Source organism: Phyllobates terribilis, unplaced genomic scaffold (genome assembly GCF_046119375.1).
Source record: "Phyllobates terribilis strain yellow unplaced genomic scaffold, ASM4611937v1 Scaffold_5__5_contigs__length_657084704, whole genome shotgun sequence".
In the NCBI taxonomy this organism is placed as follows: Eukaryota; Metazoa; Chordata; class Amphibia; order Anura; family Dendrobatidae; genus Phyllobates; species Phyllobates terribilis.
Genome location: NW_027362765.1, coordinates 639,628,512 through 639,640,768, shown reverse-complemented (window position 1 = coordinate 639,640,768; position 12,257 = coordinate 639,628,512). Strand labels below are relative to the sequence as shown.

Sequence of the window (12,257 nt, the reverse complement as noted above, 5' to 3'; positions counted from 1 at the left end):
TGCTACATTTATGCCTATGAGGTTGTTCATATCAAGGTGTGAGACCCGCAGATAACTTGTGCATTATGGTCTGCGCTCAGACCAAGTTTCAAGAACCTCTGCATGAGCATTAAATAAGACTAAGAATTAATTTAGAGTCCCCCTCTTTTTTTTTTTTTGTGCACGAAAAAAGCCAGACTATATCAGTTTTTCAATTCTCATCCATTTTCTCAATGTGATTATTTACACCTTCTGTTTTGGCATTCAGTTTTCTTGTATGCTAAAGTGAAAGAAATTAAGCTTCCCTACCCATTCCATCAAATTGTAAAAAAAACAGCTAGCACATGGATCCGAGGGTTCGCTTTTATTTTGTATGGATCCATTTAGGGGACAAATTTGATGTACAAATTAGATCAGAAGCAGACATGTTTCTATCCGTATATTTGTCTTCAATTTTTTTTGCAAGCAATCGGTCCACAAAAAATTGATGTCAGCATGCTCATCGACTACAATGGGTGTTCTGCATACTCACGGTCAGAGCGGCTGCATCACTAGATGAGGCGCGGCCTCGCTGCATACAAGTGTATGAAGCAAGGCTGCGCCCACTGGACAGCTGCGTCACTAGATGAGGCGCGGCCTCGCTGCATACAAGTGTATGAAGCAAGGCTGCGCCCACTGGACGACTGCGTCACTAGATGAGGCACAGCCTCGCTCCATACAAGTGTATGAAGCAAGGCTGCACCCACTGGAAGACTGCGTCACGAGATGAGGCACAGCCTCGCTCCATACAAGTGTATGAAGCAAGGCTGCGCCCACTGGACAGCTGCGTCACTAGATGAGGCACAGCCTCGCTCCATACAAGTGTATGAAGCAAGGCTGCACGCACTGGACGACTGCGTCACGAGATGAGGCACAGCCTCGCTCCATACAAGTGTATGAAGCAAGGCTGCGCCCACTGGACCGCTGCGTCACTAAATGAGGTGTGGCAGAAATTTTACATGCAGATTTTACATGCTTTTTTTTCCCCTCCCCCATGACAGCACACCTTGAGAGGGATCCGCCCCACCAAGGACAGGAAACCGTCTGAAATAAAAGGGCGGTACCTCTCCCTCGCTTCAGTTGGTCTCCTGTCCTTGATGGGAACCTTTCTGTGGAAGAAAAGAATGCTGTACCTGGGTCTGTTCCGGTGTGGAAGAGCGGGCGCCGGCCTGTGCATTGGGTTCCAGGCTCCAGAAGCGCCGCCATGGTTCCCTGGGGCCGTGTCCGAGCGTGCGCAGGCGGTGAGCAGGGCTCCGGCTACCCGCAGACCGCTGCGCCTTGGACGGCGATTCTGAAGCCTGGAACCCGGTGCACAGGCCGATGCCCGCTCTTTCAAACCGGAACAGATCCAGGTACAGCATTCTTTTCTTCCACAGACAGGTTCCCATCAAGGACAGGAAACCAACTGAAGCGAGAGAGAGGTACCGCCCTTTTATTTCAGACAGTTTCCTGTCCTTGGTGGGGCGGAACCCTCTCAAGGTGTGCTGTCATGGGTTCAGGAAAAAACGGCTACCGGTAAGTAACCTTGGTGTTTTACATGCGTTTTTTACAGCGTTTTTGTACATCAAAAGCTAGTCACATTCACCCAGTCTTAATTAGCATTTCTATTCATGTAAATTATGCGGCTGCTGTGAGCTGGTATTTTTAGCCTGGGAAGGTGCCTGGTCCCTGGCCATTAAATAACATCTCACTGCTGGTTCATTAGCTGCTATGTCCCTCCGATCAGCACTCAGCAGCACTTTGAATGCAGCATATTTTTGTTGCGTTCAAAACGCTGTGTTCTGATGCTGCATTTTTGTTGTCGGTACATGTGAAACCACCGCATATAATGACACTACAATCGGTCAAAATAATAGTAAGGAAATCCTGAAAACATGATCTGCTGGTGGGCCTTAAGGACTGGAGTTGGGGAACCCTGTTCTACAAGATTAGAAATGAAAATGGTAAAATGGACAGGGGTATCTGCACTTCTCAGTATTAACAGCTTGTATGTATTTGAATGGCGGCCCTTTTTTTGAAAAAAAAAAAAAAAAATTATATTTCTTTTCTTCAGCTGTGATTAGTATTCATGATAGTGAAGAAATTGAGAGTACCCATTCTGAAAATCTTGGTCAAGAAAAGAAAGAGCATGAATCTGAGCTGCAAATTATGGAGGAGAATGTTCTAATTGTTGAGGAAATTCCTTCTATCGCACCCCTATTTTCTCACTTTGCGGAGATTCAGGTAATGATAATGGTTACCACAGTTTGCTTCTAAGCTTACTGTAGAAGTGTGAGAAAAAGTTAGGCTTCGATGCATTGTCTATCTTTTTTTTTGTTGTTGTTGTTTTTTTTATGTAAAATTAATTTCTAACAGGGTTTTTTTTGTTCATTTTTTATTAAACAAAACCATTTTACCTAGAGCTTTCCGTTTGTTTTTTTTCCAAACAGGGAAAGGAAAACAAAAACATAAGATATTGACATAGTTACAGTTTAGTTAAAAGCAATCATAATATTTTTTTATTTTTATATATATATATATATATATATATATATATATATATATATATACCGTATATTCCGGCGTATAAGACGACCTGGTGTATAAGACGACCCCCCTACTTTCCTGTTAAAATATAGAGTTTAGGATATATTCACCGTATAAGACTACCCCTTTTCCAACGCATACCAAACACCGGTAAAAATTAAAAAAAAACAGATTTGAATTTAACATGGTCCTTTTTTTAATTTAAATTCTTATGACATGCAGGTATATAGCAGGAAAACTGTCACTCATAAACATATTAAAATAGGGGGGACCCCACGTCATTTTTTGGGGGGGTCCCCCATTCTAATAGCTAGTAAAGGCTAGGTATTCAGCTGGGGGCTGATATTAGTAGCCTGGGAAGCTCCGTGGGTATTACCCCCTTCCCAGACTTCAAACATCTGCCCCATCCGTCTGCTTAACCTCCGCTAGAGACTATAATGATGGTGGATCCCACGCCAATTTTCTTTTTAAAAAATCCTTTATTTTAACACTAAATGACAATTGAGGGGTTAATAAAGATGCAGTCCCTAAATTATTATTAATTTTGTAATTAATTTTTCCCAAAAATGTTGACGTGGGCTTCGCCATATTTTTGTGTCCAGCCAGGTACAGCAGGCAGGAACGGGCTGCCCCCAACCACCAGCTGCCTATTTGTACCTGGCCGGACACAACAATATAGGGAAGCCCTTTTTTTTTTTAATTATTTCATGAAATAATTAAAAAAAAAAAAAGACGTGGGGCTTCGCCCTATTTTTGTGTCCAGCCAGGTACAACTAGGCAGCTGGGGGCTGGAATCTGCAGCGCAGGGAGGCCCAAGCTTTCTGGCCCCCCCCCGCTGCAAATTGCAGTCCGCAGCCACCCCGGAAAATGGCGCGTTCATAGAAGCGCCATCTTCTGGCGCTGTACCCAACTCATCCAGGGCCCTGGTGCGGTGGCTCACTGGGTAATAAAGGGGTTAAGGCCAGCTTGGCATTATCAGCTGGCCCTAAGCCCGAAATTCATGGGGTCACGCCAATATTAGACATGACCGCCATGAATTTCTAGTAAAGTAATTAAAAAAAACACAAACACCCAGAATAAAGTCCTTTAATTGAAATAAAGACACAATTTTTTAATGTTCTAAATTAAACCATACTTACCATCACGCCCATTCCAGCTGAAGCCAACGATCTCCTGCAATAAAAGTAAAATAATAAAGCAACCTCATCCTTACCTCTCCATGGTTCCCAGGACCGGTCCAGCTCTGCTACATTCACATGACAGGCTGGACCGCAGCAGAACGCTGCCGTTCAGCTTGCCATGCGGCAGACACTGAGAAGCGCAGGCATGCTTGTGCTCCTCAGTGTCTGACTGTGACGGCATCCAGATGAGCCGAGATCATGTCCAATGAACTCGGCTCACCTCATGCACGTCACTGACAGCGTGGGAAAATTCTCCTGCTCCCCGCATGCGCAGTAGAAGTTTCCCACGCTGTCAGTGACGGACGTCCAGGAGGTGAGCTGAGTTCATTGTCGGCTCATCTGGATGCCGTCACAGCCAGACACTGCAGAGCGCAAGCATGCCTGCGCTTCTCAGTGTCTGCGGGATGACAGGCTGGATGGCAGCGTTCTGCTGCGGTCCAGCCTGTCATGTGAATGTAGCAGAGCTGGATCGGTCCTGGGAACCATGGAGAGGTAAGGATGAGGTTGCTTTATTATTTTACTTTTATTGCAGGAGATCGTTGGCTTCAGCTGGAATGGGCGTGATGGTAAGTATGGTTTAATTTAGAACAATAAAGAATTGTGTGTTTATTTCAATTAAAGGACTTTATTCTGGGTGTTTGTGTTTTTTTTAACTTTTACTATGGGGTTAGTAATGGGGGTGTCTTATAGACGCCTCTCCATTACTAACCTGGGCTTGATGTCAGCTGGCATTATAAGCTGACATCAACCCCAGCCCTATTACCCCCTGCCACCGCACCAGGGCAGCGTGGAAGAGCGAGGCTAAGTGCCAGAATTGGCGCATCCTATGGATGCGCCATTTCTGGGGTGGCTGACGGCTGGTGTTTCTAGCCTGGGAGGGGGCCAATATTCATGGCTCCCTTCCTGGGCTATTAATATCAGCCCCCAGCTGTCTGCCTAGCCTTTGCTAGCTATTAAATTAGGGGGGACCCCACGTCATTTTTTTGGGGGGGTCCCCCATTTTAATAGCTAGTAAAGGCTAGGTATTCAGCTGGGGGCTGATATTAGTAGCCTGGGAAGCTCCGTGGGTATTACCCCCTTCCCAGGCTTCAAACATCTGCCCCAGCTGTCTGCTTAACCTCCGCTAGAGACTAAAATTACGGGGAACCCCACGCCAATTTTTTTTTAAATAAATCCGTTATTTTAACACTAGATGACAAGTACAGTAACCAGCACTGTCACTGTACTTCTTATATATGTGACTGACATGTTTCTATCTATCTAATCTATGTGTGATGCTCTATCTTTCTGTTATAAATTGTCGGGTACAGATGCTGAATTGCCGGCTTTTCATATATTGTCACAGAAGCGATGCGAACTTCCCTGCTCCGGACACAGCGCACCGCTTCTGTGACAAGTGAAAGCTGTCGGCACAGAAGTCCTGCGCTGTGTCCGGAGCTGGGAATACGCAGCGATGTGTCAGTTTCAGCACAGAAGCGCTGACTGTCTGGACCTACCGCCGTCGTATTTTAACTCCCTCCACCTTATATTAACTCCGACATGGCAGGGATACGGCCACGGCAGCTTATTAACACCCCCAGAGTATCCCCGCATGTCAATTTCTGAAAGTTCAAAAGCATTACCGGCGTATAAGACGACCCCAGACTAGACAGAAGATTTTTCAGTCTTCAAAAGTCGTCTTATACGCCGGAATATACGGTATATAGATAGATAGATGTCAATTAATAAAAAACAACAATAAATCAACAGGAATTGGTATGCACTAGCCCTTTGAGTAGAGAGAATATCCATCTATCTAACAAAGAGCTGATTCTCATTCATTGTTCTGTCATAGGGTCCTAATTTCGATTATTCCTTCCTTTCTCCTTTTTTCAAGGCCTAAGTGTAAAAGGATGGAGAATAGCAAGGATCTCTTACTCCCGGTTTGCATTCCTACATACTAGTATCTAACCAGGGTCCCCACAGCGACTCGTATATGCATAGCGTTTCTCTTCTGATACACTACTTTTTTCATAAATATAATATTATTAATTTTATTCTTAAATTCTGTTAAGGTTGGAGGGTTTGGATCTAGCCAATGATATGGCAGCAGTTTACGTGCCTGAAAGAGAATCCTTGAGATGCACAGTGTTTGTTTGCTTCCCATTCATTATTTAAATTGCACATTTTAAAGCCATCTATGCTTAGTTTTGTCTTTTGTTTTTTACAATGTGTGTGTGGTTTTCTTTATACTGATGTCTTAGTCCTCATTTGTGACTTCTCAAAATGCCAGTTTTTGTGTAATGTATTCATGTACCCCTAGCAGAGAACACAATGTATATAACTTTATTTTGTGCAGTTGAAGACTAACATGCAACATTTCTTTTTAAGATTGTGACTTTTGGCTCTAAAAAGTGACTTTAAAAAACCTGCAAATGATGAAATGGAGCCTAAAGCCCCCGTCTCGCATAGCGAGATCGCTGCTGAGTCACGGTTTTGGTGACGCAACAGCGACCTCACCAGCGATGTCGCTATGTGTGACACTTTGCAGCGATCAGGCCCCTGCTGTTAGGTCGCTGATCGCTGCAAAGTGTCCTGGACCATTTTTTGGTCGTTGGCCTCCCGCTGGCCAGCACACATCGCTGTGTGTGACCAGCGGGACCAACGGTCAGGCTGGTATCCATGGTAAACATCAGGTTACTAAGTGCGCGTGTGCCCCTAGTAACCCGATGTTTACCATGGATACGACTCTGCTAAGGTGAACGGTAACCTCCCGCGCACCGTAGCAGAGTGGTATCCATGGTAAACATCGGATTGCTAGGGGCACACGCGCACTTAGTAACCCGATGTTTATCATGGTTACGAGCCTGCTCCTGCTTCAGCAACAGGCTGGTAACCGGGAGCAGGACATCGTGGAAAGATTCTTTCCACGATGTCGCTGCTCCCCTGATCGTTGGTGAGCCTGCCTGTTTGACAGCTCACCAGCGACCACATAGCGACGCAGCAACGATCCCTGACAGGTGACGGGGCCTTTAGAATTTTAAAGGCAATCTGTCACTCAAATGATACTGCCCCAAACCATTGGAAATGTGAATCGAATCTTGGCTGCATGATTACAGCCAGGTATGTCATTCTTTTAAACACAATGGTGTTTGAGAGAACAATCAGTTTGAAGAGCCAGTCAGGGACCATAAGGAGCGACCTGACTAGTACGACGCCATGCCCCAGCCGACTTCTCCTTGCGCTGCTCTCGTCGATTGAACTTTCCCATCTGTGTACCTTTCAATCAACTAAACCAGTAGGAGGAGAAGCCGGCTCTTCAAAGTATTTCTGATCTGAAATGTCAGAGCAGTTATTGGAAGAACATACCTGACTGCAATCATAGAGCCCGATTCACTGGTGACCGCTTCCCTTTAAACACTATATAATTTTTAAATAAAATCAAACCTTACCACTGTGGTTTAACCTACAACGACCTTGTATTCATATAATGCTAGCTTTCTGGTGTGCAGTGCTTGTTGTCATAAGTGTATCTACAAGAGTTTCCATTATTATAGTGTTCTTATGTTGTATTGTGTTACTGATATTAGCTGCTATTTTCTGTTACCTAGCACCACACCTTTATTCCTTTACTCTGATTGCAGACCATTATTTTTCTCTTGCTTGCCTCTGTTCTTCTGCTGCAGCCCCATTTGTTTGCAAATCTAATGACATAATTTTGATTGAATTGGCAACAGGACAGTTTTCACCGGTCAGTATGGGGACTGTCCAACTGGCCTCAGTGGTGTGATCCCGTGAAATCGTTATCGTGAGATTATTTTATCTGTACCTGGAGCTTTTGATTCTCCTTGGTGGCATCCAAATCTTCTATGTCTTCTGCTAAATTGCTTTGTTCTGATGTCCTAAGAGGACACAAAATAGTCTAAATGTCAAAATATTACTCTGCTGGCGCTGCTATGATGATTGTCAGCGTCTTTTTCATGCTTCTTTGACACTCTGCACTACATTCATCAGACAAATGAATGAGTAATGTTAACAGAGGTGCAAACAAAAAAATGCTTTGCAATCAGGGGACATAAAGGGATGGTTTTACTTTTTTTGTGGCCAAGACCAATATTCTATTACGCCTCTGTATTGCACGAATAATTTCATATACTTGTTGACTTTGAATTATATTTCCACTTATAAGGAAGAGCAAGTAGTCATCTAGACAACCGGATGACACCAATTTCCTCTCCTGCAGACAGCAAAGCAAAATGACAGCTAACTTGTCTTTTCTTTTACTTATCAACTGTCACTATGTGTTATAAACACTATAAGTTGTTTTTTTCTCAGGATTTGGATTACACCGTGAATATTAAAGACCCTGAACCAGAGGTGACATATCAACAAATAAGTTCAGCCGCTGAAGACCCTAATGGGGAGAATAATGCTGACCGTTATTATTGCAACAATTATGAATCTGCCTTAAAAACCTTAAAAGCACCGTCAATGGGTCCATGTGATCTCAGTGATGAAAAGGTCAATTTGACAGCTACAGTTAGCAGTGATGAAACTTGTGATAATGCCTTGGCTCTTGGCACTGAGGAAGGGACTAAGGTTACTGAAACACTGCCTTTTATGCCTGAACCTATCAATGCAGCCATTGCAAAAAACGTGCTCGATGCTCTTAAAGAAAATAGGGATAAGGATTTTACGGAAGAAGTTAATAGTGATTCAGTTTCTGAAAATGAAACTGAAAGAAAACTCAGAAATGCACACGATATCGCTAGGACACCTGTAAACAAGGTTAAGCAAACAAACTCTAACACAGTTCTAAGGATAACACCCCCTGAAAAAGTAGATGAGCAGAAGCTTAATCTGGATGAATTGCAGACTTCTCCAACTGAAGGCAAATCTACTATACTAATAAAGCCTCCAACCCCTCGCAGAAGTATCAGGAGAACTACTAAGGTATCCAACAATACCAACAATATCCTTCCACTTCCTACAACCCCTAAAAGAGGCAGTAGAAAAACCAAGGATAATCCTGAAAACTTAAGTACAACATTACCAATCCAACAAGAGGACCAACCATCCATTACTACCACAAGAATTTCTAGAAGAACTAAAAATTCTGCTTCTGATCAAACTCAGTCCACAGAAAGTGAAACCACTGTTACAAAGATGCCAGCCTCTCCTGCTAGAACCCGCAGAGGAAAAGCTGCAGCATTGGATAACCACATAAATACAGGAGATATTGTGGATGTAAAAACTGTAATGCCAACAACACCTACTAGAATTACTAGATCGTCCAAAGTAGTGCAAGAGAGGGAAAGTGAATCAAACATTGAGAATGTTGAGAATGAACCACTTATTTCTACACGTACAAGGGGACTAAGGAACAAACAAGTTGTGAATGAGTTGGTCAAACACTTTGAGCTTGGTGCCTCACAGGCTTCCAACAAACCTGACTCCAGCCCTCCTCATTCTCCTAAAAGGTTACTCTTAAGGTGGTCTAGAGTCAAATCAGAAAATCAGATTGATAAAAAAGATACAGATGACAATATTGTCACAGCACAAGAGGTGATCACAGTCAATTCTAGAAAAACTGCAAAAAAGTCTATTGGTAAAACAGATATAGAGGATTCTGCTGATGTTGATGAAGAGCAGAAGAGAACAACCCGTTCAATAAGGACTAAATCTAACATTGTTACAATGCCAGATGCCACTCCTGTTGAATTTGCATTCTCATCACTTACACCAAGACGTGGAAGAAAACCAAAAGGTTTGTTTAGACCTCCGTTTCCTGTTAAAATAATGGTTCCATGCTAAGAAACTTTAATGTTGACGCAAGATGTGGATCATGGTACTACTGGGTAAAACTCTGATCCCCATAGAAACATCATGGTTTAGTAGACTCATACTATGTATAGGTGCTGAACCTGTGAAATAGTCCCTAACGTGCAGGAGTATTTCAGCCATCTGATATTCTCCATGATATGAGGCTTCTAGACAAATACATTTTTTCTTTAAAATTCTTTTTATTAGGAGATTTTTACAGTATAGCGAACAAGGGGTCAGGAAAGGGATGAAGGGAAAGGAAAGGCAACCAAATAAAGGGAAAGAGAAAATGGGGTAGGGAGGAAGAGTAAAGAAAAAGAGAGAGGGGGAAAAAAAGGAAATGAGGAAGATCGTCTTAACATAATTGCACCACAGTGTTCACATAGCAAGTGCAAAAACAACATAGAATGAAGTATAGATTAAAAGAATTCTGGCAAAGTAATAACACATCATATAAAGAGTCTTCTCTTGCTTGGAGGAAAAATTGCGTTCCAAAAGGACCATTTGGAAAATACATTGATTTTTAAAACCACTTATTTGTTTCATGAATCAAAAGTAAAAATGGAGATCAGAAACTTTTTGTAATATATCTTATTAGAGAAAAATGATTCTTTCTCCACTTATCAGCCACTTTGTTTCCCAGCACTGATGTATTCTCAATACTGCTCAAATCAGTCTACTGATCTGTGGTGAGATAACAAATTACACTTGCTGTTATAAAACGGCAGGCAAGGGAAACTGTAGGGAAATAAAAGCTGAAAAGCACATGGGAAATTGCTGCCTCTTCTAGTTCAGAGGTAAAAACTGCTGAAAATGCCTGTGCAAGTCATAATGGCTAGAAATAGTGTTCCTAATGTACTGTACACTCATCAGTTTGTTCTGAAAGGTCACCTGAAAATGCAGTGAAACCATTAGTGTTTCACGTCTTTCTTTTGGGTGTCTGAAACATGTATGGTTTACAAAGCATTGGATGTAAAGTTTACTGTTAATTTGTAGGGGAAAGCTTGTCTACTTGTATATATACTAAAGTATGGCCTGTTAAATTGTATCCTTCATTTGAGGTTTTAAAACTGTGTATTTGCAGCTAATACCAATTCCTAACTGTTACAGCAGTTCTGTGCATGTGGGAACTACCTGTAGTACAACACATGGGTGCAGAAATCCCACACATATATTGTTTCATAGACACACTGCATTCATTTAATCATTTAAAGCTTTGCTAGAGGAACATTTGCGATATTGGTGGGCTCCTACTCTTCATCCATGGCTGTAGTTACGAAACGAGACACAAGATGCCACTTGACCACAGAAGATGTATTGCGTTTTAAAGTTGGTAGAGAAGTATAAGGCCTTCAAGGGAATCTGTCACCCCCTGGGCGATATCAGACCTCTACTATGGCCATACAGGGTATAGAAAAGTGAATCTATAAATACCTGTATGGCCCATAGCAGAGGTCTGATTGCAGAGAAAAGCGCTTTAATAAATTCTTTTTTCCACTGGCTTGGCGTCCGGGGGACACCAAGCAATCCCCGCCTATCTGCTTATTATTCCCCCAAATCCCCACCTTCTGCTTAATTATCATATCCCCCCTCCCCTGCACGTCACAGGGCCCCGTGACAGAACCTGTGACGTGCACTGTTCTCCCTGACTTCTGCACATGTGCAAAGCGCCGCTCGCATAGAGCACACTTTGCTTCATCCCGGCCCCGTCTACCTGTGCTCTGCGCCGCAGGTTTCTATTGCACAGGCGCCAGAAAGTGACAGTGACCCCCGGCACCTGCGCAATAGAACCCTGCGGCGAAGTGCAAAGGCAGACGGGGCCGGGATGAAGCAAAGCGCGCTCTATGTGAGCGGCCCTCTGCGCGTGCCCGGAAGTCAGGAAGCACAGTGCACCACACAGGGTCCTGTGACATGCAGGGGAGGGGGGATATGATAATTAAGCAGAGAGGCGGGGATTTTGGGGAATAATAAGCAGATAGGTGGGGATAGCTTGGCGTTCCCCGGACGCCAAGCCTGTACAAAATAGAATTGATTAAAGTGGTTTTCTCTGCAATCAGACCTCTGCTATGGGCCATACAGGTATGTATAGATTTATTTTTCTATACCCTGTATGCCAATAGTTGAGGTCTGATATCGCCCAGGGGGGTGACAGATTTCCTTTAAATGTCTGTTTTATTTCATCAGCATTTTGAATCTGACATTCCTCAGTTTTTGGTCATTATGTCCCTTTTTACAGTCAGTGTTTCAGCAGTAATTTTCTTGTATGCATTAAAAAAATCACAGCCTTTTCTACCTTCCAAATGTTAAAAACTGCATATTGATAGCATTTTCAGATCCATATATTTGTATTGATTGGATTTTATCCGTGATTTTAAACAAAATCAGACACACAAAAACGTGATCCTCACCATAGACTATTAGGCTATGTGCATATGTTGCCATTTTTGCTGCGTTTTTCAGTGCAGATTTGTCACAACCTGAAAGATTTCCTGAAGCCAGCAAAGTGAATGAGAATCCTGAAGTCTCATGCAGACATTGCTTATTTGTGACTTGCAGATTTGGTGCAGCTTTAAATCTGCAGCATGTCAATTCTTTCAGTGTAAGGGTACGTGCACACAATCCGTAATCGCTGCGGATTGGAAGCAGCGCACTAGCGCTACGTGCAATCCGGAGTGGCCAGATGTTACAGTATAGTGGATGGGATTTCAAGATATCCCATTCCCACTATGC

The 12,257-nt window shown here is 43.1% G+C and overlaps 1 protein-coding gene across 1 annotated transcript in view; it reads left to right on the top strand.

Annotated features, from left to right (window-relative positions):
• Positions 1-12,257, top strand: part of LOC141273819 (protein ELYS-like) — a 112,316-nt gene that overhangs the window by 89,817 nt on the left and 10,242 nt on the right. The window contains exons 30-31 of the mRNA XM_073686199.1: positions 2,072-2,241; positions 8,040-9,471. Of these exons, the coding sequence (XP_073542300.1) occupies positions 2,072-2,241; positions 8,040-9,471 (1,602 nt within the window). The remainder of the gene's footprint in view (positions 1-2,071; positions 2,242-8,039; positions 9,472-12,257) is intronic.